The following is a 20,995-nucleotide window of genomic DNA, read 5'->3' on the forward strand; positions in this document are numbered from 1 at the left end:
TTCATGTGCCAATAGAAATCAAGGAAGAAAAAAAAAATTCTTCTTAACTAAGAAAGCCTAAAATAAATTACTTTCTATTCATTCAGTCTCTGAGTTGCTCTCCATTGCAGGGATCTGTGGGGACTATGGAGACCCACCAAGCAGGAAGCTGCTCTCTGAATAGAGTTTGCAAGGAAAATTGTATACTCACATCATCAACAGCATGGGCCACTTCTCTAGAGGTGGAGCTGCAGGAATGAAACAACATTGAAAATACACGTCATGAGGAAATTGCTTTCTGAATTCCTAACATTCAGCCTCTAACACACCCTTGTGTTTCTTCGCCATCATCTCTGTGTCTGTCTTGGTCACTCTAAAACACCCCTGTGCTTCTCTGCCATCATCTCTGTCTCTGTCCTGATCTCCCAGGACCCTGGCTTGACTCTTCCCTCTCTTCCTATGTGCGTGGGTCCGCCCTTCCATCCCTTTCTAAAACTCCACTTGTTGTCCTTTTTGACCTTATCCTTTTTTTTTTTTTTCCTCTTTACTTTTTATTTATTATTTTCGTCTCTTCCCCACCCCCTTTTGTCTTCCCTTGATTTTTTTTACTCCAATACCCCTGTTCTTTATTTCTGGTTTTCGTCTTCCCTGTCTGCACTGCATGGGAGAGTCATCCATACTCCAGTAATCCACACTTAAATATCTCCTTCACGCGCAGTTTATAGCAGTGGTGATACAGAACAAGGGATCCAAACCCCTGGCCACGGAGGCCTGTTAGAAACCAGGCTGCACAGCAGGAGGTGAGCGGTGGACGAGTGAGCAAAGCTTCTCTGTACTTACTGTCGCTCCCTATCACTGGCATCACCGCCTGCGCTCAGCCTCCTGTCAGATCAGCAGCAGCATTAGATTCTCTTAGGAGCACAAACCCTACTGTGAACTGTGCATGTGAGGGATCTAGGTTGCACACTCCTTATGAGACTCTAATGCCTGAGGACCTGTCACTGTCTCCTTCACCCCCAGAGGGGACCCTCTAGTTGCAGGAAAACAAGCTCAGGGAAGCTCAGGCTCCCACCGATTTGACATTGTGGTGAGTTGTATGATTAATTTGTTGTGTATTACAGTGCAATAATAATTGAAATAAAGTGCACAATAAATGAAATGCAGTTGAATCATCCTGAAACCATCCCCGTCCCAGCCTGCCAGTCCGTGGAAACCTTGTCTTCCACGAAGCTGGTCTCTGGTGCCAGAAAGGTTGGGGACCACTGATCTAGAAGACAGGCTTGTCAGGTTCTCCCCTTCAGGAAATCAAGCATCTGCAAACCATCATGAATCAGAAAAAATGCAACATGTTTCAAAACCAAAAGCCAATGAACACAAACAATGTGAGAGTTCACACACACGTTTATGGAGCCTCTTAGGAAGCTCTGAGGAGCGGCGCCATCCAGTAGAAGGAAGCCTCTGTGACTATGGAAACGTGCTTGTCTTTCTCACCTGCCTGAGGCCATGCCTCAGATGTTTTCTCACCTGCCCAATGTCATGCCTCAGGTGTTTGCTCACCTGCCCGAGGCCACGCCTCTGATGAGGCTACTGCAGCTGAGGAGCCCCTTTTCTGATGGGATTTCATTTGCATTCATTTGCATGTATTTCCCTCTCGTGGTGGGAGGAGTGGTGGGAGGCTCGCAGGGAGGCTGGTGTGTAACAAAAGCTGTCTGGAAGTGCCATGTAAAAGGCAAGTTCAGGAAAGCTGGTCACCGCTGGGGACCGCTAACTACAGGTTAAGCATCCCTCATCCAAAAATCTGAAATCCAAAACGCTCCAAAGTCCAAAACGTTTTGAGCACTGAGAGGATGCTCAAAGAAATGCTCACTGCATTATCCTGCTGATCCGGTACATGCAAAACATGAACATTTGAAAATACGAAAAAGGCCGGGCGCGGTGTCTCAAGCCTGTAATCCCAGCACTTTGGGAGGCTGAGACGGGCGGATCACGAGGTCAGGAGATCGAGACCATCCTGGCTAACACGGTGAAACCCCGTCTCTACTAAAAAATACAAAAAACTAGCCAGGCGAGGTGGCGGGTGCCTGTAGTCCCAGCTACTCGGGAGGCTGAGGCAGGAGAATGGCATAAACCCGGGAGGCGGAGCTTGCAGTGAGCTGAGATCCGGCCACTGTACTCCAGCCTGGGCGACAGAGCGAGACTCCGTCTCAAAAAAAAAAAAAAAAAAAAAAAGAAAATACGAAAAAATTCAAAACCGGAAACACTTCTTCGGGTCCCACACGTTTTGAATGAGGGCCACTAGGCCTGTCCCGTGCCACACTGACGTACCCGACAGGCCCAATTTCCAGTCCTTTGACAAGTGACAAGTGGCCACCACTCAAGAAAGCACAGAAGGTACTAGAGCCGGCACAATCAAGTCTAAAAACTTTGAGAAGAAAAAGTTTCAATGATTGTCAAAAGATCCGAATTTCTTGTTTCACACTGTAGGACCAGCCAAGCGCTTTCTGAAACATTCTCAAGTGCTGAACTGCAGGATGCAAACACGGTGAGACTCGAGCTAGGCCCTCCAAGGAAAGCTCATTTGGACAGATTAAGCAGAGGAACCCAAGACAAGAAAAACAGCCTGAGCAAAGCTACAGAGTCAGCAGCAGGCCCTAGTGATCCCCACCACTGTGGATACAGCCAACCCCATATGGTGTCAGGAAAGCAGGGAAGTGGGACCCCCTGGAGTGGTGGGAGGGTCAGCAATGGGAGTGGGGAGGGCCAGGTGTGGTCACCAATGGGCGTGGGGAGGGTCAGGTGTGGTCAGCAATGGGCGTGGGGAGGGGCAGGTTTATGGAGGGAGGGCAAGAGGGTCAGAGATGGAGGGAGGGCAAGTGTGGCCAGCAATGGGAGTGGCAGGAGGGTCAGGTATGGTCAACAATGGGAGTGGGGAGAGCCAGGTGTGGCCAGTGATGGGAGTGGGGAGGGGCAGGTGTGGTCAGGGTGGGAGTGGGAGGGGCAGGTGTGGTCAGGATGGGAGTGGGAGGGGCAGGTGTGGTCAGGATGGGAGGGGCAGGTGTGGTCAGGATGGGAGTGGGAGGGGCAGGTGTGGTCAGGATGGGAGGGGGAAGGCCAGGGGGTTTGTTTCATGGGCAGCAAGTAAGAGTCATATTGAGTATGGTTTTCAAGTAAACATTTGAGTAAATGAACTTCAGACAGTTTTGCTTTATCCATGAACACCATCAAAACTTTCTCTAAGTCAAAAGTGTCAGTTGAGTCAATCCTCATTGACTGCCTGCACAGGGGCGTGGGTGGTCTCAGGTTCATAAAGAAGAGCGGGTGCTCCCTTTTTGATGTAGTGACATAAAGGGAAAGGTCCATTCAAAGCCTGTCCCTGTTTGTTCAGACCCCGCAGAGGCAAACCATGAAAAGACAGACGCCCTCTCAGGTACAAACTGCCACCACGCACGGTGGGCCTGCTCAGGCGGTTTGGCTGTTTTCAGGCCGTATTCCAGAGGGCTGCTAACTGTCTGCTGTCAGCAAGACAGCTCCATCCTTAAAAAGAGCCCCCACCCACAACTCGAGAATATGCTGCTTTGGGACTGGCGGCAGGACAATAGATGGCGTTTAAAATTGTGCCACCCCTCTGTCTTCTCCGTGAGCACACACACAGACACACACACACCGTGCAAACACACGCTACCTGCTCTGCAAAACTGGATCATCGGATTCACTATCAAAAGGCAACAAAGGACGAATCCGACAGTGAACTCTGATATTTCCTCTCAGCTCCTACAATGATAGAGAGGTCTGCATGTCAACCCGGGCGCAAGACTGCACTGCGGAGTGTCCCCCACTGAACATGCACCGAGCACCAGCTCCTGAGACGCGGCCGTGACACCCGAGCCCCATCTCCACTTCGAAAGGCCCCTGCAGGGCAGTGAACAGTTATTTCATTTACTTATTTAGTTTTTGAGATGGAGTCTTGCTCTGCCGCCCAGGCTGGAGTGCAGTGGTGCAATCTCAGCTCACTGCAACTTCCACCTCCCAGGTTCAAGTGATTCTCCTGCCTCAGCCTCGAGAGTGGCTGGGATTACAGGTGTCTACCACCGCGCCCAGCTAATTTTTGTACTTTTAGTACAGAAGCGCTTTCACCATGTTGGCCAAGCTGGTCTCGAACTCCTGACCTCAGGTGATCCGCCCGCCCCGGCCTCCCAAAGTTCTGGGATTATAGGCATGAGCCACTATGCCCGGCCATGAACAGTTATTTTAAACTGGATTCATACTTCACAAAAGTGTTCACTTGGCAAAGGGGTATCACTTGGTAATAAGTACCAAAGAAAATCCCTTTGAATGGTATTCTGGGCTCAACCTTTTAGGCATTTTAGGGGGGATTCTGGAAATTCAATATCTGTCGTATTTCCTTGATTTAATGACTGGAAGGAAATTAGAAACTCTTTATTCTCATAAACTCCACTGGTTTCCAGTGAGCAACACATCTTTACTGTATGTGCCCAGACACTTGCCGAGTCCGTTCTGAAATCTTGTGTTGGATTCACGGCGAGTTTATTCAGCCTGTTGTGCTGAGCAGCTCCTTCTACAGCTTGAAAACCGAGTGAGTGTCATAGGCCAATGATTTACAGCCTCCGTCTGGTCTCTATGAACCCACAGAAGCTGGGATCAGCCTCTGCTTGCACGTTCTCCCCACACACCGCACGCGCGTCGTCTAGACCAGGAGACCCAGGCTTGAGGTGGAACGCTCAGAACCTTCCACAACCGATTCTTCCCTGTGGGACTTGCCTCCGTCTTAGGAAGGTTCATTTTGTCCTTTTCACACTCCAGATTAAAAAAAAAGCTGCAGCGTAGTGAGACTTTCTGAAGTGCTAGGTGCTTCCCTGATATCTCCCTTTGTCTTTATCACAACCCAGAGAGGTGGTGCTATAGTGAAGATTAAGTAAGAAATACACTAAAATGCTTTCAAAAGTACTTGGTACACAGGAAGCACTCAATAAATGCCCTCTTATATCAGTGTTCGCAGCACTGAACTACATAAGTAGATGCTTAAAATGAGAATTATTCTTTGACACATCTAATGGCTGGAGAACCTCTCAGCGTGGCCAGGGGAGAGAAACTTTGCAGGGACACCGGCTTCATGGGCCTCGGGCAGGTGGAATTCGGAAAGATTGGCCAAAGCGCGGCCATCAAAATCAAACCTCACAGAAGCGAGGGTCACCAACTCAGTCACCCACCTTGGCATCCTCGTGTTGTAAAATCAAACCCTGAGACTTTACGTTAAGTTTCATGGGATCTCAGGTCTCATACCTTCGACCAAGTAAGCACGAGAGCCTCCGGGTCTTGTTAATGGGCAGGGAGAGACGTGGCCGAAAGGTGCTGGTGACGAAGGGAAAGGGCAGTCTCCACTGGCATCTCCAGTTACACCAGAATACCTGCTTTTCCCGTGCCAGTCCCCATCTCCGCAGATTCCCGCGCTCCCGACTTCCCGTGACAGCTCTTTCCTTGTGCCTCACAGCAGCCAGTCCCACTTCCTGCATCGCCACCAACGTGGCCCAGGCTGCCAGCCCCCGTGACACTGCAGTCATCCCCCCTGCTCCCCATCGTGGCCTCCTGACTGAGCAGCCAGAGTGACCCCGAAAGCCTAAATCAGCCTGCGGTGCCCTCACCCCTCCTCCAGCTGCCATCACCTCCTGGGTGAAGAGTACGCAGGTCATAGCCCCCACAGCTCTGCCCCTCTGCCCTCCGGCCAGGCCGCCCCACCATCCCCCTCCCCGCTGTCCCTCCCGCCTAGCACCCTCCTGCGAGGGGCTCCTGCGTGTTCCGTGTGGGTTTCTCCCTGGGGCGGCCCCGAGTTTTCCCCAACGCCCACGCTCACCACCAGGCTGTTGTGCAGGACCTTCCTTCTCTGCCTCTCCAGCTGATGATGCGCACTGACGTCCTGCAAGGCCTGCTCCAGGTGCACCACCTTTGCCTGGCACGCTGAAAGGACAAAGGGACAGAGGCATTATACCGGAGAGGACATCCATGGGGCCCAGCAGGTCAAGTTCCTTTCTCTAAGTATGGGAGACATTTTTAAAAACAATGGAGTCTGCCAGGGCCAGCTGCGTGCTGTGGTGTGTACTCCTGACCGCTTTGGACCCAGGCTGCTCTGTCCCCACCGTGACCAGGGACTCACAGAGCTTACCGGGGGGACCTCTCCCCACAGTTACCCCGTCCGTCATCAGCCTGAATGCTGCCCAATCGTCTGCACGGCAGCCAAGGAGGTCTCTGCTCCTAACGCACTGGGAGCCCTTGGTGCGGAGGAGTGGGGCAGGGAAGCAGATGCTGGGGCTGGGCTCTGCTGCTGTGGATTGTAACGGTGGTCTGGGCCTCCACTCCTGCCTCTGTCCCACCAGGATGGCGCCTCGGTGATGTGGCGATGAGTGGGCACTGCGTGGGCGCCTTGGCCAAGCTTGGACACCCTAATCCCCAGACTGGCCATTGCGGTGGAGGCAGTGTGAGGGTGACATGGAGTGCGGTGTCGTGCTGCAGGGGACACCTCGTGACTTTATGAGTCACGATAGCCAGGGGCCCCTCCAGATGTCACTTAGCCAAAGGATGCAGCGCGGCCGGGGCTTTCTCCCCCAGGCCCAAGGACCTGCTCAGCACAGATGCAGCTCTCAAGAGGCCTGAAACCAAGCTGGACTTGCAGAACCATGCACGCTCCCTTTCGGAAAGAAACACCTGTTACCAGGTCCAGACTGAATGCGGGTGTAAGAAAGTGGGAAGGGTCCCCCACAGTGAGAGAGGGACCCTCCCAGTCACTTGGTCTTCTGAGCCTTGACTGTGTCCGGCCCCAGCCACCAGCATGTCCCCACTATCCCTCTCGTCAGGGCAGCTGAAAGGAGTTGCCTGGGCACCTGAGGTGGCTGAGGCTCATCTTTGAGGAGCGTGGAACTCGAGGGGAGAAGTCGCGCCCCCCGGGAAGCCAGGTAAGGAGGCCCCGAGCCCCTGAGCCTGATGCCTGAGCAGGAATAAGCCTCCTGGGGACTCCTCTGTGTGGCAGAACTGCACCGTGGCTCCCACAGGCAGGGTCTCAGCAGGCCCTGCCTCCTCACATGTCAGCATTCCCTCTGCGGGACAGCCTTGGCTGTTCCCTGCTTCTCCCTTTGAGTTTCATCTTTTCAAAGCTTAGGTACACTGCTTTTCACAAAATTACTGTGAAAATCATTTCACAAAAATGATTGTCCCTTTCCCCGGAGCACGTGGTTTATAAGAACACAGGCATTGCCGGGTGTGGTGGCTCGCGCCTGTAATCCCAGCACTTTGGGAGGCCGAGGTCAGCAGACCATCTGAGGTCAGGAGTTCGAGACCAGCCTGGCCAACATGGTAAAACCCCATCTCTACTAAAAATACAAAATTAGCCAGGCGTGATGGCGGGCGCCTATGATCCCAGTTACTCGGGAGACTGAGGCGGGAGAATCGCTTGAACCCGGGAGGCAGAGTTGCAGTGAGCTGAGATGGCGCCACTGCACTCCAGCCTGGGCGACAGAGCAAGACTCTGTCCCCCCACCCCCACCACAGAAAAGAACACAGGCGTGCACACATCACTTCTACAAACACGGCCTCAGGGGAGTTATTAGCAGAGTGCACTGAAGAAAACTAGGCTACTGCAGCGATCTCAAGAAAGCATCATGTAGCCTCGCAGAAAAACAGTACAGCTTCCAAAGTTTCCACACACCTATTTTGCAATAACAGCAGAACAACACTTGACCGAGTTCCTAACTTGACAATCATCTGTTTGGCCTGTGGACACACTGAACACTGGACAGAAGCTGTGAGCACGAGATGAACGTGGGGACGGTGCTCTTTGGTTCTTTTGCTTTTTTGAGACAGGGTCTCGCTGTGTCGCCCAGGCTGGAGTGCAGTGGCACGATCTCGGCTCACTGTAACTTCTGCCTCCCAGGTTCGAGCCATTCTCCTGCCTCAGCCTCCCAAGTAGCTGAGATCAAAGGCATGCGCCACCACGCCCAGCTAATTTGTGTATTTTTAGTACAGACAGGTTTTCGCCATGTTGCCCAGGCTGCTCTCAAACTCCTGGCCTCATGTGATCTGCCCGCCTCGGCCTTCCAAAGTACTGGGATTATAGGCGTGAGCCACCGGGCCTGGCCGGATAGTGCAATGTGGACGATGAGTTTAAAACTGCAGAAGCAAAGAAACCCCTTCCACAGCCTTCAAGCACCGTAGCTGAAGATAATAAATCCATTATAAGAAAAGAGTAGCCAAATGCTGTGGCATTCTTAGAAATGAAGAAAGAACTGAACTGACAAGACAAAAAAAAAAAAAAAAAACACCTCACGTCATATTTTAGGAAACTCTGACACAAAATGCCCAATGTGGACACAGGTGCCAGTTCAGTAGTGACCGTCAAGGCCAGGGAAGTGCCCTGTGGTGACCAAGAGAACAAGGAGCTCCCCTGGCAAGTGGGGCTGCAGTGGGAGCTGGGAGGGAGCAGTGCACACACCAACGTGGCCGAATCACACGGTGCCCACCCTCGCCTGTGGAATTAGGTGTCAGCTAAAAGGAAAAAGAAATGGAAACTTAAATTCTAGCCAGTCATTGTCTTAAAACTGCAAACATTTCTCTTGAGTGTGGACTGACGCCCCTCCTACCTAGCAGGGTCTCGGCGCTCTGCCGTGTTCTTTGCACCGCGGTCACTATCGCAGAAACACGGTCCTGATACTCATCCTGATAATCTCTTAGGAGTGCCCGAGAAGAAGAATGAAACGCCTGTATATCCTGGTTAAGTTTCTATAAAATAAGAACATACACGATTCGTAAAATTATATTATTAATGATCACAGTATAATTACATAATAATTAGTTATATATGTTTCTATAGAATAATAACATACCCACACAATTAATGTAACGGGGCTGGACGTGTTGTTAACTGGAAGGGTTTAAAGCAGAGGTGGTTCAGCACAGGCGTGTGGACACCTGCTGGGACTGTTTTCATGCCGCCTGCGCCTCGGCTCACTTACAGAAGTTCTGACTCGGTACATCCGGGATTTGTATTTTCAAAGCAGTACATGTGGCTTTTATGCCCTTAAAGTATTTAAGAAACAGAAAGTCAAGTATTTCACCAATTTCCGTAGGAAGGGCTGCTCACTGCACGGTGGGGTGATGCTGGGCGCGAGCCGCGTTTCCGTCTGTTGTTGACTTCCTCACGATGACGGCTCGGGCTCAGAGCCTCTCATCACCGCCTGAGAAACGGGGGCCGCCCTCCTAATCTACTATCCAGACCTGCCTTCTGGAAGCTCAGTTATCACGAGCACGTGGTGGAAAACATGTGGGCCAGTGAAAACAACTTAACATGTAAATGTACATAATAAAATTCCAGACACAATACATATGAATGCTTTTAGAGAACTTTGGGAGCAAAGCAACTGATGTCCTGTGTGGAAAGTCCTCTTTTCCCCTGAAATTATCTCAAGGATCTTCCATGGGAAGATTTGTCAGAACCAGGACACTTAATATTTAATGCTTAATATTTAATATCAGACACTCTTAAATCACGAGAGCATAACTAAACTTAAATAAGTATTCTTCATTTCTTTAGTCAAGTCTCTCTTTTTCTATAAAATGGAGATGACTTTCATATGTTTGGGAAACATTGTAATAACTTAATAACATTTTAATATCAAAACAAGTGTTTTTATTATATGGAGTACAGAAAAAGTTAGACAACCTATTCAATTAATTTTATTCAGTTCGAAAAGAATGAAAATTAATTTCATATACATTTATTCTAAATACACGAATGCAGCTTGCCAGGGGCTGGGATATCGCTAATTCTGAGTAACAAAGAGAACAGATTAATCTTGTTTACAGATGTTTTACTGTTGTAGTCATTATGCTGGTCACATTGTTTAAAACCAAAGGTAAAACAATGTTCTCAACCAAAGGTATAAAAATACCCTCCTACAATTTCACCCTGGAGAACTGCCAACTATACTATACGGAATAAGTATTTTTTTAACTTTCATTTCTAAAAATTATTAGTAGTTTAACAGGAGCTGTTCACACTGATGACATGCTGTACCAGATCTATTTAATCTAACATGTATAAACATGTTTTCTACCATTTAACGTTAAAATTAAATTGAGAACTTTGATTAACTAAAGTAAGATTTCAGTTTAATGATTTAATTTGATTCATTAAAATGAGAATTTTGACTCATAAAATTGAACCACTACCACAGCTATTTGAAATAATTCATTTCATGGCCAAAATGTATTTTTCCTTCTGATATTTGCTCAGAATCCCAATCCTATGTTTTGTTTTGTTTTTAGGTTTAGTCTTCTGTTTAGTATGTAGTAGAAAGCAGAGCTCCCTGAGTGAACACCATCTGCAGTTGATTATGAAAATAGTAACGATTTTGGCCGGGCGCAGTGGCTCACGCCTGTCATCCCAGCACTTTGGGAGGCAGAGGCAGGCGGATCACAAGGTCAGGAGATGGAGACCATCCTGGCTAGCACGGTGAAACCCCGTCTCTACAAAAAATATAAAAATTAGCCAGGCGTGGTGGTGGGCACCTGTAGTCCTAGCTACTCAGGAGGCTGAGGCAGGAGAATCGCTTGAACCTGGGAGGTGGAGGTTGCAGTGAGCCAAGATCGGGTCATTGCACTCCAGCCTGGGTGACAGAGTGAGACTCCATCTCTAAATTAATTAATTAATTAACTAAAAGAAAGAAAGAAAATAGTAACGATGGTATACCCTTTTAAAGAAGACCAGAATGGGCCTGTAATGGAAACTTGTATCTAACACATGAGGGGCTTTCCTGTTTTCAGTGAGGGCCTCTTTTACTTCCATAAGATGACATGTCTTTTGACAAGCATAATGTAAACCGTTTCACCAGAAACAAACATAAACATTCACTGCATAAATTAAAACTCTGGCTTCTGGTGAAGCTGTTTTTACCTGAATGACACGATCCAACTGGCTCAAGGCTGAGCGTGTGTTTCTCTGCAGACGCTGCTGTTTGCTGTACAGGGTGGAAATCCGCGTGGCCTCACTGCGGCTCTTTTCAATCTTTCCCTTGTACTATTGCGTAGAAAATAAACAAAGACAATTTAAAGTCTTAAAACCTTGAAGCTGAAGCAGAGGACGGCTGGACCTCTCCTCTTTCCTCTGAGGAGAGAATGGTTTTGCTGATGGTCCCGGGTGCACCTGCCCGCCTGAGAGAAGACAATGCCCCTGCGTGGGACTCACGGTAGCGGGGAACACGGCGGGGACAACTCCAGGTGAACCAGGAGCCACAGGAGCCACAGGAGCCGTCGGGGAGGCACCCCCGGGGCTGAGCCTGAGGGTCCCGGCCAGGTGCGGGGAGGCAGAACGTCCTGGAAGACGGGCTGCGTGTGAGGCCGGCGATGCCCGCGTGTGAGCTCGGGGTCCCGCGCTGCCTGCGGTGCCTCCGGGGAGCTGAGCCCAGGCCCCAGTCCTGGCACAGAGACGGCCAAGCTCAGTGCCTCCGGAGCAGAGGGACCGGGACTCAGGAGCAGAGAGCTGGGCCCAGCGGGGCAGGAGGCTGCAAAGTCACCGAAAGTAACTGTGGAGCGAGGGCGGCCGCACAGCGGGGTGCGATTAGGTCAGAAAATCGCTGTATTCTCCGTGCGAAGCTCCTCCGAAGCGGAAAGGTGTTAACAGACAACTGCAGAGGAGGGCGGCTCCGAGAGCCCCGGGGTGAAGAGGCCGTCGAGAGCACCGGCCGGATCCGTGGGGCTTGAGGATGGGCCCGGGAAGGTTCTCCCACCCTCATCCGACTAAAGAAGAAGCTGCAGCAAAATTGAGTCCCCGGCCCCCAAAGGCTCAGATCCTCTCTGGGAAGAAAGCAATACCATGCGCGTGTGCGTTAGAAATCAGCCTGCGCGTGTTAGAAACCGTGTTGCAGAGCCTCCGGGACTCACCGGGCGTGGAACGGCAATTCTGGGAAAATCCATGGCCCCAGGATGGCCTGCGCTCAACGTGGGGCTGCCCTGAGCTTTGGGGGATTTGGCCGTGGGCAACAGAAAGACAGGGGAAGGAGCCTGCGTGGGCACAGGGACGCCGGATTGCGCTGGGGGTTGCTGAGGAATGGAGTTGGATGGAAATAAAGTCACCACCTGTTGGGCAAGGGACATGGGACTTATCTTAGGTGAGGGCGACATGGGAAGCAGGAGCATGAGTCGCAGGCAGGGAGCTCCGCCTCTGGGAGGGTGAGAGGCTGGGAGGGCCAGGAGGACCAGGAGGCCAGTGCAGCCGCCAGATCTGCAAGGTGCATGGGGTGGACAATGCTCCACCTGCGTCCCCGCCCGGGAGTCCCAGTGGAAAAGCCATTTCATTGCAGGGCCCGTGACGCCAAGCACGTCACACACCAAGGCCACACTCTGGTGGCAGTGGGGCATGCTGGCCTGGGGGAGGCAGCAGGCAGGGCCACCATGTGGAGATCGGCCTTCCAGTGACTGGAACCACCAGGAGGGGCTCACAGTGCAGACGCCAGGGCTCCACGGCTTCACTTCACACTGTGTGCCTAATGATCTCACATGTTAAAAAAGATCCTTTAAAAAGCTCATCTAAATGACACTAGAAAAGTCGCTGGGCTTGGGCAGTGCCCCCACCAACAGTGCGTGGTGAACAGCACCAGGCTCTGGACCAGACCCAAATGGGAAGGCTGGGCCTGCACTTCAGGGGTCCGCGGCCACACGGACAGCCACTCCTTGACAGGCTGCTGGCACCGCAGAGGCTGTGACGTCCTGGAGAGCCACTCATGCTGAGGGACCCTGAGCAGGGCCATCCATGTTCTGCTGGAGAAGGCTTTGCTGGAATGTGATGCCGAGGGGTTTACCTCTGCCATCTCGGGCACACTCAGGCACTCACCGGCAGGGGTCTGGGGTCCCTCCTCCATGGAAGGAGGAGGAGATGGAGACTGGAGTGTGACCGTGGAGCAACGACGCCTGGGGTTCCTTGAGATCTTGTTGACCAAGAGTCTTGACCCTTCCAATAAAGCCACGAAATGCTGCTGTTAGGCTCTTAGGCTGGACAGGGTTACTATTTCCAACTGTTTTCATTACTGTAGAATTACACTGTGCACTTCCAGAGAACAACGTGGCCTGGAACTGGGTGACGAGATTTGATGCTCAGTCCCGTGGCTTTCTGTCATTGTGAACGTGGGAACGTTTCTCACCTCTCCAGACCTTGGTGTTACCACCTGCGTGCCTTGGTCTTCAGTGCCTAGGAAGGGCATGATAATGCGTGCACACCTGGGCCTCAACACCCCAGGAAAGAACGAGCTTAAAAACGAATGCAGAAAATATTCACTTCATTTAAGAAGTAGTATGAATATCCCTTAATTAATTTGCAGGTTTTGTATAACTGCATTTTTTTTTTCCAATGAAACTCAACAGGGTTATTCAAGGATAGTCAAGAAGAGTAGAAGCCCCACTTGGCCCTGATTCTGCTGAGATTCCAAGAATTCGAAAGGGGTAATAATTTAAAGATAAGAACACAATGGTTTCCTATTTCCACTGTTACAAATTATGGGAAACTGGGGGCGTCCAACAGAAACTTCTCATCTCGTGGTTCTGGAGGCCAGAAGTCCAGACGCAAGGTGTGGTCGGGCCTCCCTCTGAAGGCTTCTGGGGAGGGCCCACCTGCCTCCTCCTGGCTCTGGCTCTGCTTGCAACCCTTGGCCTGCGGTTGTATTGCCCAGTACACATGGTCACATCTGGAAAGCTCCCTTCCTCCATCCCCACGTGACCTCTCTGTGTGGAAACTCCTCTGCCTCCCTCCTCTACGGACACTCACTCACGGTGGCATTTAGAGCCCACCAGGATAATCCAGGACACTCTCGCATCCCAAAAGTCTTAATTTGGTCACATCTGCAAATGTCCTTTTCCCAGTTGGTTCACGTCCCGATGAGAAGCTTCCAGGGACTCAGGCCTGCTTTCTTTCCGCGGCCGCTTCTCAGTCTACCCCAAGTAGCAACAGCAAACGGTAGAAAAGAACAACCTGAGTCCGCGTGTGCCAAGGGCATTCTCCCTGTGTGCTCCCTTCCTTTTCAATTCTGAGAACAAACCTGCAAGAAAAACTGAGCGGAGTCATCTTCCACAGACGTTTTTCTTTGGTGAGGCAGATGGATGATAGGGGTGGCATCGTTCAGGTGTTCTGGGGCTGATCCCGGGATGGCAGATGGCTCCAGTTACCAGATGAGCGGCTTCCTGGAACAACGGGGTGCGGGAAGGGTGGAAGCATGCCGGCGGGGGCCTTCGGGGTGATGGAGACCCCGGGCACCTGGCTTGTGGTGATGGTGGCTGCTGCGGTTTGAATGCGCCACATCCAAAATTCACATGGAAACTTAACCCCCAATGTGGTGGTGGTGAGAAGCAGTGCCTTTGGGGAGGGACCTGTGCCTTGTGGAGGGACTGGAGGGAACCGGGGCAGCCTTTGGGGATGGACCCGTGCCTCGTGGACGGACAGAAGGGAACCTGTGCAGCCTTTGGGGACGGACCTGTGCCTCGTGGACAGAGAGAAGGGAACCTGTGCAGCCTTTGGGGATGGACCCGTGCCTCGTGGACGGACAGAAGGGAACAGGCGCAGCCTTCTGTGCTCCCCACTGTCCTGCCAGGCGAGGACAGTGCCAGAGATGGCACCATCGTTGAGGAAGAAGGGCCCTCGCCAATGGCCCCGTGGCATCTGGCCTTGGATTTTCCAGCCTCTGGAACTGAGTGATAAATTCCTATTCTTAATAAATGTCTCAGTCTCAGATATTTTTTACAGCAGCACAAATGACTAAGTCAGTTACACAACTACACATTTCCTAAATATTGAATTGTACACTTAACATGGGTAAATTTATGGTACACCCACTTGGTACACTAAACCTCAAGAGAGCTGTTTTGAAAAAGCGTGAGTTCCTCATGAACTGTTACTCATTAAATACCTGTGAGCACAGAGACACACAGGAATTTGGAGCTCAACCTTGATCCAGTGTAAGAAGACACTTCACACAGCAACCGAGGAGTCCCTGTCGGCTCACTCGATGGCAAAAAGAAAAGGTCCCAGGCAGTCACCCACAATGGATTTCTTCTACAAGGGCTAAAAGCTGACTTCAACACGAAATCACTCCCCACTGGATACAATTCCACTCAGCCTGCGGGACATTTAAAAATATTACCTCTGCCAATTTCAGAAGAAGGACAGCGTTTTCCGTTTCCAGTTCTGCTATCTTGTCTTCTTTGGCCTACAACCAAGGATCCAAAACAGACAATGACCAACGCAGCACTTACCTGGTTGTACTGAAGTCATGAGACTTCTATTAATCAGCCATCATGCTCACCCTCAGAACACAGCGTACACTGGACGCAAACACATGGGCCCTGGGTGAGGAGCTGCCGTCCTGGGCTGCACGGCCGTGCTTTGGTCAATGACAGGCCTCGTCCCTCACCGTGGCCGCTTGAGAGGGCAGCGCCTTATTTTTACTGTAGCTTTTCTGTGTTGCGATACACACATCCTCACTGTTGTGTTACAGCCACCCGCGGTGTTCAGCAGAGTCCCGAGCTGCACAGATCTGTGGCCTGGCTGCAATGGCCACACCTGATAGCAGCAGGCGGCACCTTCCCAGGTCGTGAAAAAGCACCCCACGATGTCCCACAGTGACAAAGCTGTCCAAGGTCACATTTCTCAGAACACAACCCCGCCATTCAGCGATGCCTGACTGTATGGGAACTGACCGATGCTGGGCTCGGATGACGCCGCGGCCCCAGGACAGGCAGGAAAGACCATCTCCACCCCGACAGGCTGTGCTTCCCTCCCACCATCCACGCTCACATCCACCACCTCTCCAGACTCCAGTGTGGCCCCTGACCAGCAGTGGCAGCCGAACCCGGGGGCTTGGACCCTCCCACCCCTTGTCAGAAGCGGGCTCAGAGAGGCTGGCTGGGAGGGCTGAGGACTGTCACAGAAACACTGGGGCACAGAAGCAGCCAGTGTGAAGGCCTTGAGGTGGGAACGAGCGTGGCGTGTTGAGGACGGGGCAGAGGCCTGCGAGGCCAGTGAGTGGGTGAGGGAGGCTGAGGAGGGAAGGAGGCCGGGGCATGGCCAGGGTGTGTGCAAGCCAGGTGGAAGACTGGGTTTGATCACACATAGATGGGAGGGCACTGGAGGGTCTGATGTAGGGCTGTGACATATCACCTATCAATAGTGAACACAGAGAGAGCCAGCAACTGGAGAATTTCCTGCAAAGACAACCACCAGTTTCTTAGGAAGCAGGTTGTGGTGCAGGCCCTCCTACTGGGGGTTCAGTCCTCTGCTGGGGACTCCTCCTCCCCCACGCCTGCTGACACGCCCACAACCAGCTGTGATGATTTTAGGACAATCTTGCTTGTAACTCCAAACTCTTTGGGACTGGTGATATGACCTGAGGCCTTGGGAGTCATCTACACCAGCAGTCCCCAACCTTTTTGCCACCAGGGACTGGTTTCATGGAGGACAGTTTGTCCACAGGCTGGGGGTAGGATGGTTTTGGGATGAAACCATTCCACCTCAGGTCATCAGGCATTAGATTCTCACAAGGAGCACACAGGTGCAGTTTACAAGAGGGTCCGCGCTCCTCTGGGACTCTCATGTCGCAGCTCATTTGGCAGGAGGCGGAGCTCAGGCAGGAATGCTCATGGACCCCTGCTCACCTCCTGCTGTGCACCCGATTCCTAACAGGACACGGACCAGTATCGGTCCATGGCACGGAGGCTGGGGACCCTTGATCTATGCTATCCATTGCTATATGCAGTCCATTTAACATCTTAAAAAGAAATCTCTGGAATATTTCCTCTCCAGTCCACTTAATTCCAAGAGGGCACCCTCCCTTCACGGACAACTGCAGGAGCAGACACCACCACTCTCTGCCAGCTGCTTCTTTCTGACATTAATTGAAAACGTTTCCATAGCCTGACCGAGGTACAAATCACACACCAGACAATTTACTCACATGCACAATTCAGTGAACCTTAGGGTGCGTTGAGTACAACACTCACCAGAATTAGTTTCAGAATATTTTCATCTTCCTCAAAAGAAACCCTTAGACATTACTCCTAACTACTTCCTACCCCCAGTGCCAGGAAACCACTGATCTATTTTCTGTCTCTGTATTTGCCGATTCTGGACATTTCATACAAATGGAATCACACAACATGTGGTCCTTTGTATCTGGCTTCCACTCAGCCTAAGGTTTTCAGGGCTCAGTCATGTGTAGCAATATTAGAATTTCATTCCTTTTTATTACCAAATAGAATATTCCATCGTATGGATGTGTAACATTTTGTTATTCATTCTTCAGTTGATGGACGTTGAGGTTTTCTCTTCCTTTTGGTTATTAAGGGTAGTGCTGCCAGGACATTCCCGTATAAGCTTTGTGGGGAAATGTTTTTATATCTCTTGGGTGCATATACCTAGCATTTTGAGGAACTGCCAGACTGTCTTCCAAAGCAGCTGTGAGGCAGGAGAATAGGGAATTAGAGTAACCAAGGGTGAAGGTATAAGCAAAAGAACAGCAGGTGCAGCTAGTTCCAGGCAGGACTGGGCAGCACACAGGCCACTGTCTCCCTCCGGTGATAACAAGACAGACAAGTTTGCATGTCAGCCTCGGATTGACCACGGGCCACATCTCCGCTTCAGCCTCTGATTGGTCACAGGCCTCTAAAGGGCACCCAGAGGTGTTACCAAATTCTTTTCGCCTCAGAAAAGCCCTACAGAACATTGCTACTGGGGTTCCCAAGCCGCTTGCTTGAGCCCGTTCCTACTCTGTGGAGTGCACTTTCACTTCAATCAATCTGCACTTTCAATACATCTGTGTTTTTGTTGCTTTTTTCTTTTGTTGCTTCTTTCTTTTGTTGCTTTGTTTGTGCATTTTGTTCAATTCTTTGTTCAACACACCAAGAACCTGGACAACTCACAGTCAAGACGTTCCATCTGGTAAGAGCAACATTATTTTTACATTCCCACAACTGCATGAGGATCCTGGTTTCTCCACCTCCTCTCCAACACCTGTGATTATCTCTCTTTTATTATAGTCCTCTTTGTGGGCAAGCAGTGGTGTCATGTTGTGGTTTTGTTTTTCCCTGGTGGCTAATAATGGTGAACATCATTTTCAGTGTAAAAGTCTTGTTAAGTTTTACACCTTGTACTTCTTTGGTTAAAGGCATTCTGAAATGTTTTGATATTTTTTATGCTATTGTAAGTAAAATTGTCCCTCCCTCCCTCCCTCCCTCCCTTCCTTCCTTCTTTCCTTCCTTCCTTCCTTCCTTCCCTCCTTCCCTCCCTCCCTTCTTTCCTTTCTCTCTCTTTCTCTTTTTTTTTTTGACAGAGTCTCACTCTGTTGCCCAGGCTGGAGTGCAATGGCATGATCTCGGCTCACTGCAAGCTCCGCCTCCCAGGTTCAAGCGATTCTCCTGCCTCAGCCTCTCAAGTAGCTGGGACTACAGGCATCTGCCACCATGCCCAGCTAATTTTTTGTATTTTTAGTAGAAATGGGGTTTCGCCAGGTTGATCTCGAACTCCTGACCTCAGGTGATGCACCAGCCTCAGCCTCCCAAAGTGCTGGGATTACAGGTGTGAGTCACCATGCCCAGCCTTTTTTTTTTTTTTTTTTTTAAATAGAGACAGGGTCTTGATATGCTGGCCAGACTGGTCTTGAACTCTTGGCCTCAAGCAATCCTCCTGTCTCAGCCTCCCAGAATGCTAGGATTACAGGCATGAGCCACCATGTCTGGATGGAATTGTTTTCTTAATTTCATTTTCAGTTGTTCATTCCTACAGCATACATTTGCTTTTTGTATATTGACCTTATATTCTTCAACCTTGCTGAATTTATTTACTGTGAATGAGTTTTCTTTTAGTGGATTTCTTTTTTTTTTGAGACAGAGTCTCACTCTGTCACCCAGGCTGGAGTGTAATGGCGAGATCTTGGCTCACTGCAACCTCCACCTCCTGGGTTCAGGTGATTCTCCCGCCTCAGCCTCCTGAGTAGCTGGGGTTACAGGCACCTGCCATCATGCCCAGCTAATTTTTGTATTTTTGTAGAGATGGGGTTTCACCATGTTGGCCAGGTTGGTCTGGAACTCCTGACCTCAAGTGATCCACCCACCTCTGCCTCTTAAAATGCTGGGATTACAGGCATGAGCCACTGTGCCTGGCCCCTTTTCAGTGGATTTCCTAGAATTTTCTGTCTACGAGATCATGTCTTCTGCAAATTGGAGATCATCTTCCCTCTTCCTTTCTGATGTAGATGCCATTTCCTTTTGATTTCCCTGCCCAACTGCTTGACTCATGCTTCCAGGACAATGTGGACCAAACGTGTTGAAAGTGGATGTGTCTATCTTGCTCCTGGTCTCTGGGGAGAGGCGTTCGGTCTTTCAGCAACATTAGCTATAGTTCTCTCACAGATGCCTTTTATCAAGTTGGGGAATTTCCCTTCCATTCTTATTTGATTTGAGTATTTTTATTATGAAGAGGTGTTAAATTGTGTCAAATGTTTCTTCTGGGTCTATTAAGATAATCATAGCAGTGCTGTCCTTTATTTTCTTGATATGGTCTATTACCTTAACTGATTTTTGAATGCTGAACCTGCCTTGCATTCCTGGAGTGAGTCCCGCTTGGTCTTGATGTATAATTCTCTTTATATATGGCTGGATTCTGCTTACTCATCTATTGTTGAGGGTTTCTGCACCTCTATTTATGAGATACTGCTCCGTAGTTTTCTTTGCTCATGGTATCTTTCTGTGGCTCTGGCATCAGGGTAATATGGCCTAATGGAATGGGAAATGTTCTCTCCTCTTCTAGATTTTGAAAGTTTGTGAAGGACTGGTGCTAATTCTTCTTTAAGTGTTGGGTAGAATTCAATGACGCCATCTGGACCTGAACTTTTCTTTGTGGAGGTTTTTGGTTACTAATTCGATCTCTCTACCCATTATAGTTCAATTCAGATTTTCTATTTCTTCTTTAATCGGTTTTGTTAGTTTGTGTTTTTATAGAAATTTGACCATTTCATCTAATTTGTTGGCAATGTTCATAGTATTTTCTTATAATCCTTTATATTTCTGTAAGATACTATTCCCTTTTTTATTCTTTTTTTTTATATAGAGAGGGGGTCTCACCATGTCACCCAGGCTGGTTCCTAATCTCCCACCTTGGCCTCCCCTTTTTTATCCTTGATTTTAGCAATTTGAGACCCTGTTTAGTCAGTCAAGCTAAAGGTTCATCAATTTTATTGATATTTTCAAAGAGCCAATTATTTGTGTTGATTTTCTCTGTAGTTTTTCTATTCTCTATTTCATTCGCTTCTGCTCTAATCTCTTTTGTTTGCTTCCTTCAACTTGTTTGAGTCTAGTTTGCTCTGTTTTGTCCAGTGTCTTAAGGTAGAAGAGCAGGTTGTTGACATGAGATCTGTCTCCTTTTAAAATACAGGCTTTTACATCTATACATTTCCATCGAAGCCTTGCTTTAGCTTCATCCCATAAGTTTCTGTACTGTGATATCTTCATTTTTGTTTATCTCAAAGTACTTCCTTATTTCCTTGTGGTTTCTTCTTTGACACATTGGTTATTTAAGAGTGTCTTGTTTAATTTCCACATATTTGTGAGTTTCCCAAATTTATTTTTGCCATCAATTTCAAATTTAACTCTATTCTGAACACGCTCCAGGATAAACATGCTGGGTCACAGAACAAGCCTGAATACATTAAAGGATAGAAATCGTATATGATTCAGGCTTGTTCTACTTAAAGGATAGAAATCATATATGATTCAGGCTTGTTCTACTTAAAGGATAGAAATCGTATATGATTCAGGCTTGTTCTATTTAAAGGATAGAAATCGTATATGATTCAGGCTTATTCTATTTAAAGGATAGAAATCATATATGATTCAGGCTTGTTCTATGACCTAGTATGTTTATCCTGGAGCGTGTTCAATGCGCACTTGAGAAGAATTCTGAGTTCTGTTGTTAGGTAGC

At 49.5% G+C, this 20,995-nt stretch overlaps 1 protein-coding gene across 1 annotated transcript in view; it reads right to left on the reverse strand.

Annotated features, from left to right (window-relative positions):
* KIF25 (kinesin family member 25) overlaps positions 1-20,995 on the reverse strand; it is a 64,351-nt gene that overhangs the window by 37,674 nt on the left and 5,682 nt on the right. Inside the window, exons 2-7 of the mRNA XM_025382373.1 lie at positions 15,168-15,233; positions 10,937-11,059; positions 8,625-8,763; positions 5,849-5,952; positions 3,662-3,750; positions 191-227 (exon numbers count right to left, since the gene is read on the reverse strand). Coding sequence (XP_025238158.1) covers positions 191-227; positions 3,662-3,750; positions 5,849-5,952; positions 8,625-8,763; positions 10,937-11,059; positions 15,168-15,233 — 558 coding nt within the window. The remainder of the gene's footprint in view (positions 1-190; positions 228-3,661; positions 3,751-5,848; positions 5,953-8,624; positions 8,764-10,936; positions 11,060-15,167; positions 15,234-20,995) is intronic.

The sequence above is a fragment of the Theropithecus gelada genome, chromosome 4 (assembly GCF_003255815.1).
Source record: "Theropithecus gelada isolate Dixy chromosome 4, Tgel_1.0, whole genome shotgun sequence".
Lineage (NCBI taxonomy): Eukaryota > Metazoa > Chordata > Mammalia > Primates > Cercopithecidae > Theropithecus > Theropithecus gelada.